The 13,739-nt window shown below is 36.0% G+C and overlaps 1 protein-coding gene across 3 annotated transcripts in view; it reads right to left on the reverse strand.

The window, feature by feature from the left end:
* Positions 1 to 13,521, reverse strand: part of PDHA1 (pyruvate dehydrogenase E1 subunit alpha 1) — a 31,196-nt gene extending 17,675 nt beyond the window's left edge. For 2 of the 3 annotated variants that reach the window (XM_012544464.3, XM_003763512.4), the window contains exons 1-6: positions 13,297 to 13,353; positions 7,958 to 7,972; positions 5,249 to 5,308; positions 4,524 to 4,697; positions 3,005 to 3,131; positions 1,362 to 1,453 (exon numbers count right to left, since the gene is read on the reverse strand). In XM_012544464.3, the coding sequence (XP_012399918.1) occupies positions 1,362 to 1,453; positions 3,005 to 3,131; positions 4,524 to 4,697; positions 5,249 to 5,308; positions 7,958 to 7,972; positions 13,297 to 13,353 (525 nt within the window). Of the gene's footprint in view, positions 1 to 1,361; positions 1,454 to 3,004; positions 3,132 to 4,523; positions 4,698 to 5,248; positions 5,309 to 7,957; positions 7,973 to 13,296 lie in introns of all 3 variants that reach the window. The other variant, XM_003763511.4, reaches the window with a different exon arrangement.
* Positions 13,522 to 13,739: the final 218 nt, after the last annotated feature.

Raw genomic sequence — 13,739 nt, forward strand, 5'->3', positions numbered from 1 at the left:
ATGGCTATGGAGTCAAAAGGACCCGAGTTTAAATTCAGTCTAAGATATTTCATTTATTAGCTGTGAGACCCTGGGCAAGTCACTTAACCCCAAATGCTTCACTCGTCTCTCCAAATTAGTGATTAGCCATCACTTCTTGATTATTTAGACTCATTGGTGAGAAGAGAGTATAAAATAGTAAGATTAGTTCAACAATCATTTATAAATATCTGGAAATATAAGCAGATCTATTCATTAATCATTAAAGCAATATCTTTAAAGCCATTTCTTTATCTCTTCCCTACCCCCTCCTATCTAGTAGATTCTGACTACCAGTAAAGAAATCTCAGGTTTCTGTGATTAATTTAAAGCAGATAGTAACTGAAATGCAAATCAAGGGTTGACTTCAAGGCCTATCTAAGGAAGAGCTTTGCTATTTAAAGTATCATAAGATTCATTTATTTCCAAATCACTTTTTTTTTTTTTTTGCAAACAACAACAAAAAAAACCCTGAAGTTTTAAATGGCTTGCTTCAAAGCCACAAATGGCAGAAGTGAGATTAAAATCAAGGTCCTGACTCCAAAGCCAAGAAATCAATCAATCATGAACATTCAGTAAATGCTTATTTTGTATGTTTGAAGAGATAAAGGCAAAAGTGAAATAATCTATGTCTTCAAGGAACTTAGATGGCAATGGGAAGATAACATGACACTTGATTATATATAACATACACAAAGCAGGGTGAAGAGAAGATGTCCTAATGGCTGAGAGGCGGATGATGGAGAAGGTAGGTTTGAGACAAAGCATTTCAGATATGGGAGGGAGCAAGAATTTATCAAACACTATGTGCCAGGCAGTGTGTGAAGCACTTTACAAATATCTTATTTGATTCTCACAATAATCCTGTGAGGTAGGTTTGTTATTATCCCCATTTCACATATAAGGAAACGGACACTTAGTAAGTGTCTTGAGGCTGGATTGGAGCTTGGATCTTGACTCCAGGTCCAGTGCTTGATCAACTGAGCCAAGAACTCTCTGGGAATCAGCCATTATGAGAAAGCAGTAAGAGGGAGTGGAGCAGCAAACAGGCCATGGGGCAGGTGGAATCGGGCTATAAAGAGCACAATTTCTATTTGATTAAAGAATGGTAAAAGAGAGATTGTGGAGAAGAAATAATGAGGAATGAATGAATAGTTTCAGTCAGGGAGACTGAAAAGGAGATATGATATGTGTACATGGCATGACAACATATGATACAGTGATCAAAAAGAGGCTGTTCTATGAAGACCTCAAAGGCAAATTTTCTTTTTGAAAAGTCGCATGTCCAGATCAGGCCTAGGAAGCAGCTATAGGATTCTGTTCTTCCATCCACCCCAGAATACCTGAGCTCCAACAATGCCATTGCCGCCGTAGAAGTTCTTGGCGTACATGTGCATAGATCCTCCCTTTCCTTTAGCACATCCCCCTCTTCTTCCTACAAGTGAAAAATACAATTATCTTCACAAGGTTCCATTCTTTAGAAATCTAAGTTTAATTCCACTTATTCAGCACTTGCCTATTTCTCTTTAAACTCAACCACTCAACACCAATTCCCTGCTAAGAGTGGGACCTTCTATTCCCTGGCCATTCTCTGCATCTTCTACCTCCCAAGGTGCCCAGACTGCTATGAATTTACACTGATTCCAGATTCCACCTATTTTCTCTTTGTTCATACTCATCTTTTAGAGTCACAGTGACAAGAAAAGTATTAACACAGGAAACAGAAGTAGGATTTCCAGGGGTCATTTATGATCATTTAAGAGAGAACTAATTTTAAGTTGGACTTCCAAGCAATCCTGCAATGTACCAAAGGAGACAATTTGTCGTGTCTGTCTCTTCATAATCCCATAATACAAAGAGCATCAGGCTCTTCAACTTGAGGGGCTCATCTTCCAATGTCATGTCTTTTTTAGAATTTTAATACTATCCACTGGATTTTCCTGGCAAAGTCAAAACTAGGAAGGTTTGCTATTTCCTTCTCCAAAACAGACATTTAGCCTTTTCTACTTTATCTTGTCAGTTACCAAAGGATAAAGCAAAGTATAATAAATAAAACGATTTAATTTGAATCTAAGTGTATAAAAGAGCTAGTCTCAGAGGCAGGAAGATGAGGTCCCATCTGACATATATATATATATACATTGACTGTGGGATCCTAGCAAAGTCAATCAACCCAAAGACTGCTCTAGCTTCTCTAAAGCTGAGAGATGCAAAGAAGGTGTTAATCTGTATGAGTAGAGGAAGAATCACACTTTTGGTACCTAAACCTTAATATTCCAAGTCATCTGTAATTTTTTCAGGTTGGTGCAGTGTAAAATGGGCTATAATAAGACTCAAAAGACTTGTGCTCAAAGCCATTGTGCTCCATATTATGGCATGAGATTTGGGCCAAGTTACCTATCTCCCTTCTTTCTCCCTAAACCCCTTAGATTGTCCATCTAGAAAATGAGGTGGCTGGACATAATGATCTCCACGGATTCTTCCAGCTCTGAATCTATGACACTATGAGATTGCCCTTATGTGCACCCTGACCCACAGGTTGTGTATGATCTAAAACTTGTTGGCTAGGTAACAACATTTGCCAGGACATCGCTCAGAGGCTTCTTAGCCAGTCAGGCCCAGTAAGGCACAGATTTTAAGAGTCTCAGATATTTGCCAAAATATGGTATTAGAGGACATTATTCAATTTTTGCTATTAAAACTTTGACACTGTGTCACCAATTCCTATTTTGGGAATAAAATTAGGACACTGTTAAAGCCTTCAGTTTATTAATATGCAGGGCAAGATAAGATGATATAAATCACACACACATGCAAATATACCCATTCCCACTTCAAAGAACCTTACCTTGTAACAAAGTATTTTGCTTTTAAAGAAAAAGTTTCTGATATCCAGTCTTCTAACAATCATTTCATAGGGAAAAAACATAAAAGCTGGGACTTTATGATAATTATTTCAAAACTTATCCTTTCACAAAAAACAAACCTGTAAGCTCTGCCAAAATTTCTCGAACAGGAAGTCCACGAGTATATGTAAAGCCATGAGCTCGATAGGCTGTAATAACATGATCTGTAGGATTTATGCCAGCTTCAAGCCCCATACAACAAGCTTCCTGTGTTAAAGAAAAAAGGGATCACCAAGGAATTTTTAAAACATTTAGCTCTTATCTAGGTAAATAGAATAACTAGTTTACAAGGATTTAAAACATACAATGGCAGAACACAAAATTTTTCTTTTATAAACTAAGCTCTGTCCCTTCAAAAGATACCCTTTTTGCCCCTTCCCCCCATGCTGAGCTGATCATACTAAAATTATGTAAGCAAACTCAATATAGTTCTTAAAACAAGTGGAGTATGGAAAGAGGACTAACAATGTCCATAAATAAAAAATTCTCAAACCGACAAAACTGAGGAGTTGAGCACTTTCAAATTAAACAAGTATAAAACAAGGTTTTAAAAAAAAAACACCTCCTTCACTTCTGCCTCAATTCAAAGTACATTAGTTGATATCCCCATTAGATTATACAAAGCTTGAAAGCTTCAAAAGTACAGATACATTTCAGGATAGTTCTATATTCACACAATATTCCTACCCTATTAGAAATTAGTACAGGTAAGGGGAAAAAAAAGCAAAGACCTGTATGTATAAGGTAAGTCTTGACCACACTCCCAAACATCCTTAGGTTGAAGGAGAAACAAACAAAAAATTTGGCAGAAATTATGGAAATTTGGTACTAAATAATTATATAACTAAAAAATTATATAAATATACTGATTTCTAGTTTGCATTATATATTGTAAAAAGTTATTACTTTTTTATGCATACATATTTACACAATTATCTTGCTGCACAAGAAAAATCCAATCAAACGGAAAAAAAAAAGAGAATGTAAAATGCTATCTTGTGCTCCATATTCAGTTCCCACAGTCCTCTCTCTGAATATAGATGTCTCTCTTCATAACAAGATCATTGGTGGCCTGATGGTGGCCATGTCCATTAGAATTGATCACCGTATATTCTTGTTGCCATATACAATGATATAGTTCTGTTTCATTTCACTTAGCAAAAAGATATTACTTAAAAAAAAAAAAAAAAGTTCCCTATAGTTCTTTATATACTATATTAACAAGTTTCCTACTATTTGGTTTTTGGTTCAGTTGCACTGTCTACTGACTGACTTGAATTGAGCTACATTTTTGTCAGTCTTTTTTTTCTTTTTCAAAACAGTTAAATAAATAACAAATCAGTTTCTTAGTTTTTCTAAAGAAGGCAAAAATACCTGGCTCAATAATTAGTACCATGAAATTGCTAACTTATTAACTCCAGGTGCTATTTGATTCATTTACTCTGACTAAAAGACCATTCCACATGAATTATTGAATTCACAAGTTAACAGATCCTTATCTCAAACCTTTAACACTTATTTATAATTCTTAAAATTCAACCTTTTACAAACATAGATAACAATATCCAAATGCCACATTCTTACCAAATTTCTACTCACCTGTCCATCATACAAGTGGCAAAACCCACGGATAATCTTTTGCTTATATAGCTGGTCTGCTTTCAATTCCATCCGACGGACAGTCTGCATGATCTTATAGTATTTGAGTCCTTCCTCTCTAGTGAGAACTGCTGTGGTGGGAGGGCCTTCCTCAAGCCGATGAATGTCACATTTCTGGAAATTTCATTATTCCAATGAAAATACTGCCAACATGTTCTAAAATTTATCTCAATCATCTCAATCATATAAACAGCCAAGTAGCTTCTCTCAAAATGTTTCACAGTACTTCTGATCTCCTGTTTTTCTAAAACTGAACTTAAAAGTAGTTTAGCTCTTTAGAAGGAAAAGTGATCTCCCAAATGCAACTTTTACCTAAGAATATTGAGTTGTTCATTGACTGTCAAGGAAACATTCATAGAAATGTAATCATTTTTTTCATCAAATCAAATACCAAAATTTGTTATTGTGAATTCATTTTGACTATTTAGCCACTCATTTGTCCTACCTAAAAATAAGGAGAATAAATTATAATCTTAACTAGGAGCAAACTTTTTGAACCATCATTTCCCAAAATGAAAAAGAAGCTAATAGATTACGTTAACTCATTTACCCACCATTTATCAAATATCTTCTCTATGAGGTATACATGCTAATCAAATAACCATACCAATAATAAAAAAATAGGCTCAAAAATTCAAAAAGATACAGCAAAGCATCTTCCTTACCTTAATATCAAAGGTAGCATCATTTGCAAAGTTACGGGATGCCAGTAGCACTCTTCCAACCTTCAAAACAAATGTAATAAGTTTACTTTTTTGCAAGGCTGAAAAAGTAGTGAAATCTGAAAAGGTTGATCTTTTATTATTATTATATCTATGCTAACGTTGCCTGCTTCAACAACTGGCTAGGACTACAAAGTGCTTAGGGTACTGTTACCAAATCATTTATGAAATCAGTAATATTTTTATGTTATTTGTGAATTGAATTTCTAGAATAATTACACAAATTTTATCAGTGGAAGACCTCAGGAATCATAAAAAGTGAGGGTTCTCAAGGCAATGATAACTTTTCCAATCAATGCCAACTCCCCTCCTCCCCTTTCCCCTATACCTTACTTATCCTATTAAATGGAGTTTAAGATTAGATCAGGTGCTCTCTGCATTCCTTCCCTCTCTAAACATTTTCTTTGTTGGATATTCAAAATCTCACAAGCGAGTTAAAGTTAGCTATGTTTGCCTACTAATTGTTTTTATAACAAATTATATAGAATATTTGTATTAGTACAAAATGAAAGAAAACTGCTTAAATTAGTTCATTTTCAATTAACAATCATGTTAATTTAGAAAAGTCAAAGATTATATTTACTAGAATGTAAGAGTAGTTTTAAGAAAGTTCAAAGAGGAAAGCAGTACTTAGAAGGTAAGAAGCTACAAATGAAGTCTGTGTGAATCTATTTCTGATCAGCAAATTATTTTAAAACAAATGTAATCTGACCACTTAGTTTCTCTAAATAAGCATAAAACATTTTCCCTTTGAGACTTATTTGATAAGACATATAAGCAAATTACAAAATTTGTTAAAAATCCAACTTGTGAAAAATTCATTTCAGGTAAAAAAAAAGGGAAATTAAAAAAAAATTCAAAATCCTAAAGATTGATCTACTTCTCTCCAGTTTTCACTAATTAAGAAATGGAGAATTAAATATAAGTTAGACCTCATGCAGATTAACAATTTTTTTCCTATAAAAAAGATAAATCAAAATTAAACAGATTTAATTAAAACCAGTCTTGTAAATGATTCCGCTTTTATCTGAGTGTAATTTGATGTTGAGATTAATTATTAAGTACCTTGTAAAAGGTCATAACTAGTCAAAATAAATCCAGAAATTTGCTTAATATACAAGCAATCTGTTCTAGCTCTACAACTAGGTGATTTAGTTTTAGTGAAAGATCTAAGGTGGGCACAGTGAGTGTGTGGAAGTAGCAGTACTGGAAATGCCTGTAGCTTCCAGGAATACCTTTGCCAGGCCAGAAGGACTTTTCCCTCCTCCATACTTAAAATGCCAGAAGCATTGGGAAAGTAGAGATGTTTCCACAAATTGCCCCTAAATAGAAATGGTAAAACTTTGGAGATTTGAAGGGAACTATCTGTCCTTTTAAATTAATGATAAATTACTAACAATCAAACATCAAAGTGAATTTAAAGTACTTTGTTTTAAGGTGTATTGATATAAAATGTTATACCTAAGCTAGTTTATCAAGCCAGGATTTGGAAACCACTACTATTTTCCACATTAAAATGAATTCCTTTTAAAAATAGAGAAAGTACCTAGAAATTTTTTTTTTTAAATCTACATTTTGCATTAGGAAAATATTGTCTGTCTCTTGAAAAATCTAATAACTGATATTATGACAACAGTTTGTAGGAAATCTTCCATTCAAGTCTTATTTTCATGCCTCTCATGGCATATAGGTGAGCAATCACAGACTCTTTGAAGTCTAGCCAACTGAATAAAAGCAATTTATTGACTTCAAATAATAGACTTCAAAAAGTCTAGTACACGCAGTTAAAACTACTCTAAGACTTTGGGGACACCCTATATAATAAACATTTCCCTTAAATTCATGTCTTTAATTTCAAATCAGTATATTTAACTATATAACCTATCTGTAGGATTTTTCATTAAATCATGTTGATGGAGCAGAATTAAATCATATTTTTAGTCTAGTCAATGAAATTTAGTGCAAATAAATGTAAATTCCATAAGTATTTGATTAAAAAAAAAAAAAGAAGCTACACCAGTACAAAACAGAAAAGATAGTTCTGAATTTAATTTATTTTTTGGTCATATTTACCTAATTCTTAGACAGAAAGATCCACACTATTATAGTAATATTACCTATTTCTACCTGTAATTTATTTAACTTTTCCTTTAAAAATTCAGAGGTTATAGCATTTGGCATTTTAGGTTTAGTACTGAAATTATTTCATTTCTTATGATACTTTTAATTAAATCTATTAAAATAAATTAAATTAAGTCACTTTTGCTATCCTTGCCTTTTTTTTTTTTGCCATCAGTTGAAACAAATTCTATTCTAACCTTTATTTTAATTGTGTATTTCTCATTTTTAAAAGTTTCTCATAAAAACATATTGCTGGATTATTCTGGTTTTTAATCCACTATTTCCAATTTATGGATGGGTTTATCCTACCCACATTAAAAGTAACAATTACTAGTTATGTATTTCTCTCCACTATACTTTTCCTCTCTATTATCTTTTTCACCCTTTCTTTTTATGCTATCCCTCTCCTAACAATTCTGATTTGCTTCTAAGTACTATCAGCCCCCCCTTTAAAAAAATTCCCTTCCCCATATCTTCTTCCCACCCCAATGTCAAGAGAAAAAAAAAATTTTTTTAAAATTGGTATCTTACCTCACTAGCAGCTCCCTAAAGTAGCAGTTGGGGAAAAAATAAGAATTTTAAAATTAATTATTTCACATAATGAAAAGTCTTAAAAAAAAAAAAAAAAGGGGGGGGGGAGGATGGAAAGGCTCCAACACCTTAGCTGTGAGTAGTACTGAATTTCTTGCTGAGGCAGCTGGGGTTAAGTGACCTATCCAGGGGTCTGAGCCACATTTAAACTCGGGTCCTCCTGACTTTAGGGCTGATGCTCTACCTACTGTGCCATCTAGCTGCCCTAATACAGAATTTCTTAAAGTAACCATAGTCCAAAAGGGCATTCTCAATATTAAAGCTAGCAAAAACAGGTTCAAAATGAAAACATTAAAAATCTCATCTAACAATAAAGCACTCCTATATAAAGTACACCTAAGTTCCCTTTTCAGTTCCATGGTGCTACTCTACTAGTAATAATTTAATAACATGTTCCCTAGGAGTTAATATTATTTATAAAAACTAAGTTAATATCACATACTGCTATATATCATTAACTCTGCATGCTTTGCTTTTAGAAACAACCATTATGGCTGAGCTATCAAATAGAAAAAACTTAATTTACATTAATGAAGGCAGTAAAAAATAAAGTAAAAGTAGAATGATAATTTTATCTATTCCACCCAGTTGCCCCCCTACCCACCCTGATCAATACAATCAGCATTTTATGAATAAGAAAACAAAAGAAGGGAAGGGAGAATAAAATACAGAATAGAATGTGACATACAGGGAGTGATCTATTCACAAGTAAAGGAACAGAATAAAATTCCCTCAAATAACTGGAACTTCTGGACTCCAACTATACCGGATAACATTAACAATTAATGCCACAGTACTTCAGTATGGGTCATAAACATTTTTCTACATTAGCCTCTACTTAATTTACTACCAAGATTTTAAAAGGCAGTTAAAAAAAACTTTTGGCAAATAAATATGTATACATCCCTGTTCCATTTATATCACCTATCCTTTACCCACAACAATTTTTCACAATATAAGTAAACTGGTTTACTAAAAAATGATGTGAGGCCAAGACAGAGTTTCTTTCTGGAAAGAAAAAAGCAAGCACTTTGCAAGATTTCAGTTCTCATTATCTCGATAACCTTCATATTTAACAATAAATACTTTTAACTAAAATTAACCAAAGAACTAAATCTGGAAATCTTTATTCACAAAGCCGAACTGATATTTGGAATCTTTTTTCTTTTTGATTTAAAATATCCTGTCACATATAGGAATATTTAGACAGACTACTTACAGATTGTGATAATTATCAGGACCCATAACTCAGTGAATGTAAATAATTGTTTTTTGACTAGAAACCTTAAGGGTCTTCCCCTTCCAGATGTTTTTTCCCCCCTTTGGATTAGGTAAAAGAGGCCATTCTTAGCCTCAATTCTTAGCAAGCTTGAATCATTTAATGGGTGAGGCCTCAAAGAGATTAAAGATTTTAACTAAAAATGGGCAAGATCTCCCTTTGTACCAGGGCCATCTTGAATCCAATTCTTCTGGCTACAGGGCCCAGAGGCTCTGGAAGGGACTCATTTAATCCAACTCATGTCCCTGCATCACCTCCCTGATATAATGGCCTTCTTTGAGAATGAAGGAAAAACAGTAACCTTGTCATGATTTCTATAACTAAATATTATATTCTCTTACATTCCTGGAATAAGCCAATCTTGGACAGATATAAAGACATTTTCCAGAGTTCAAATCTGTACATATAACTGGGAACTATTTGATGAAACAAATAAAAATATATTAAATTGTAGAGGAAAAACTAGCCAAAGTACTATCAAATAGAACCCATATGTGTTCTAGAACCATATTACAAACATTATACTAGATAATTACATTGATATTTTATAGGAGGTAGATTCCTATATACTAAAACTCAGATGTTTTATAATATTTGATATATATGTTTATGTGTGTGTGTGTGTCTCAGAAAAATCTTCCTGGGGAAGCTAGATGGCATAGTGGATAGAGCACTGGTCCTGGAGTCATGAGGTCCTGTGTTCAAATGCTGCCTCAAACACTTTTTACACTTAACTAGCTATTAGACTCTGAGCAAGTAATTTAACTCCAACTGACTTGAAAAATCTTCCTAATGTCTTAACTGAATTGGGAAAATGGCGAGGAGAGGTTTTGGTGAAAGAGCTATGTTCTTTCCTTTATCAAGGATCTCCTTAATTTCTACAATTCCACTAAAAAGTTTGCATCAAATAGACCAAATATAGGCTATTGAGATTAAGGCTATTTTGTGATAAAACCTCCCAATTCCTAGTAAATATTAATGTAAGAGAATAATCAACTGATATAGAGATAGGTATTAACTAATTTTTGATAGCAAAAATACACACTGCCAGCTTCATTGTTGACAATTATCATGAAGTTAACCTTTGTTAAAGAAGGTTTAAAATTAAACTTCTCAATCCAAGATACTGAATCAAGATAAAAGAATAAATGGCACTGTGCTTTTAAATATTTTTCCTTTAGTAGATTAAAATTTTATTTTCATTTTTCTTATATTGTTTCCTCATTGCAGAAAATTTAAATGCTCAGTACTAGTGTTAAAATAAGTAAAAACAATTTATAATTACTTACATTTAAATGATATTAAGACTTTCTGTTTATTCAAATATTAACATTGTGATTTTTAGTTTTCCAATTCATTTCAATCTGATACATAATCTAGTTTGTCATTAATTAATTGCTCTTTACTGGTCCTGGAATAGAACCCTTAGACACAGAGGAAAACCTCCAGTATAAGCTCTTCAGTAAATCTATGGAAGGACATGAACAAGAAATACATAGGATGAAAAGACTTGGATAGGTAGTAACTGGTGCTAATAGAGAAAGTACCCATAATTATAGCTCACTAAAACATTGAAGAACAAAACGGCTCCGAATACTAACAAGTAATTGTTTCAGTCCGGCCTAACTCTTCCTGATTCCATTTAAGGTCTTCTAAGCCAACCTGGCTTTCCCTTCTTCAGCTCATCTGACACATAATAAAACTGATTAAGTGACTAGCCCAGGATCAGAGCTAATAAAATGTTTGAGGCCAGATTTGGTTTCCCTGATTTTAGGCTGGTACTATCCACTGTACCTCTTAGCTGCTCTTAAGAAGCATGAAAGATGCTATTCTAAAAATATAAATAAAGAGCAAGAGTAAATTAGAGAAACATTAAAAGGAAATGCTGATGATTGCCATGCCTGTAATCTTTGTTCCTGGAATTGCAGAATAGACTTCCATTTCCTGGGCATCTGAACCAAGTCCATTAACACCACAAAACCAGAGTGCTACCTTGGGGAGTTGGGGAGAGCCAGCCTCCCTTCTAGATTTAGAAAGATCAAAGGTCCCCTGATGATCAGTGAATGGCTTTAACAATTCCAGCCTAGATAACGAGTTCTATAGAGACTCAGTTCCCCCCTCCCTCCCCAAAAGTAAATGTATATTTATAGTTATTTTAGGTAACATTTATCATTGATTCAAAGTCCTAGGGCTAGAAGAGACCTCAAAGACCATCTATAGCACAACTCTCATATTACAAATGAGAAATGCGAAGTCTAAGCATTCCAAGTGACTAGCCAAAGGGTAACAGTAGTGGATAAGGTGGGATCCCATCCCAGGTCCTCAGACTCCACAACCAATGGGTCCCTAAAGAGTCAAAAAAATATATGCAATAGTTTACCTTTCCCTTCCCCTGCATCATTTAAGACGGGTAAAGAAAAGTTGCGACCAGTTCCAACTGTTCAATGATGAAGGAAGCCATCTACACCCAGAGAGGACTGAGGGAACTGAGTGTGATTCACCACATAGCATTTTCACTCTTTTCCTTGTTTGCTTGCATTTTATTCTGCTTCTTTTTTTTACTGGTTTAATTTTTCTTGTGCAGCACGGATAATTATATAAACATGTATGCATATATGTTTAACATATATTGGACTACTTGCCATCTAGGGGAGAGTGTGGAAGAAGGGAGGAAAAATTGCAACACAGGGTTTTGCAAGGGCTAATGTTAAAGAATTATCCATGCATGTTTTAGAAAAATAAAAAGCTTTAAAATTTTTTTTTAAAAAAAAGGGTTGTGGATAAACTGGGGGAGATTTTCCCACACTCCAGTTTAATCTTTACTTATACAGTATTATTGGGAGCGGGGAGAAGAGTGTATATAGCAGAGAAATGGTTGCATCAAAACCCTAGGGGGATTACAAGGTATAGACTCAAATCCATACTTGTTTTTGGTTGCCCAGGTCTGCAATGCAATCTAGTTAAGTTCAAAGGTCACAAAATGGTTATCAGAATGAGTCCCAAACTAGTGATTTAGAACTCCACTAGCAGATTTCATCTTCAATTTTACTTATCCTAGCTTAAAAAAACAGAACAGTCCCCTTAGATCTATTTCCTTTTGAATTTGCTGCCAAGTAAGGGTAACCAAAGGAAAGAAGCAGCTGAAGAGTAAACTGAACTAATGAGAGCAAGATGACGGGCAAAAAAACACTAGCTCTAAAAAGTAAACAATAATATATGATCGAGACCAGGGTCCTCAAACTTTTTAAAAGGGGGCCAGTTCACTGTCCCTCAGACTGTTGGAGGCCGGACTACAGTAAAAACAAAAACTTTGGGCCTTTAAGTAAAGAAACTTCATAGCCCTGGATGAGGAGGATAAATGTTCTCCGCTGCTGCATCTGGCCCGCGGGCCGTAGTTTGAGGACCCCTGATCGAGACCATTTCAAGAGCTTTCAATGGATCTCTTCCAGCAGCCCCAGGAGAAAGGCTGGGGCCCTTCCGAGGAGGGTTGCCAACCACTCCGGAGGAAACTGCGAGAGGGGACCAGGGTAGAGACAGGGAGCCTAAATCGGAATCCTGAGAGCTTTCCCTATAGCCTTAATACTGCTTTTTTTTTTTTTAAACTAGCCACGGAAGGGGGAGCAGGGGGAGAATTCCCACGGTCCCTCGGCCTTCCATGCGTGGCTTTGCAAGAATCGGCCAGGTTCTCTGGGCGCCCCAGATCAGCTGCAGAACGCGAGGCTTAGGTGAAGCATGGAAGACTCCCGACCCCGCCGACCTTGCGCGCGGAAGAGTGGGTGTGGGACGGCGGGGCCCTTTAAACTCCGCAACGGGGCAGTGGAGGAGCGCGCAACCTTAGCAATCTCCCGGACCCGGGCCCTGGATGGGTTCAGCCGCCAGGGAGCGAGTGAAGGAAGGCGCAAAGCTAGAAGGGCGGCTCCCCTCCTTCCCACACCACCCGGGCCGGGCGGAGCCCCGTCCCGCAGGCCAGTCCTGCCCAAGCCGCCTTCTCCGAACTCACCGGTTTCTGGGAGGCGCCCGTCAGCACGCGGGAAACGACGGCGAGCATTTTTCGCATGGAGTGGGGGAGCCCGAGCGTGTGCGCGGCGGCGGCGGGGCTGTCGGGCAGAGGGAGCGGGAGACGCGCCGGAACGGACCGTGTCCGGAGTCTCCTTGAAAAGCAGGCAGCGGATCCGATGTCTTTTCTAGAGAGGATGAAGGGAAGGGGAGAAAAGGGAAGCGGAAGTGACGGGGCTGCGCATCCACGTTGCTGCGCATCCACGTTGCGCCACCGAGGCCACGGACCAATCCAAGGAGTCCCAGGAATTAGCTCCGCCCTCCAATTTTCCTTAGCAGGCTTAAATAAGGGAGGGGGGCGGGGCTTCGCTTCTCCTGGGAGGCAGTTTAAAGATATTAACGATTCCCTAAACTCGGATGAAATAAACAAGGAATCACTTCTTTGTC

Source organism: Sarcophilus harrisii, chromosome 3, assembly GCF_902635505.1.
Source record: "Sarcophilus harrisii chromosome 3, mSarHar1.11, whole genome shotgun sequence".
NCBI classification, from domain to species: domain Eukaryota; kingdom Metazoa; phylum Chordata; class Mammalia; order Dasyuromorphia; family Dasyuridae; genus Sarcophilus; species Sarcophilus harrisii.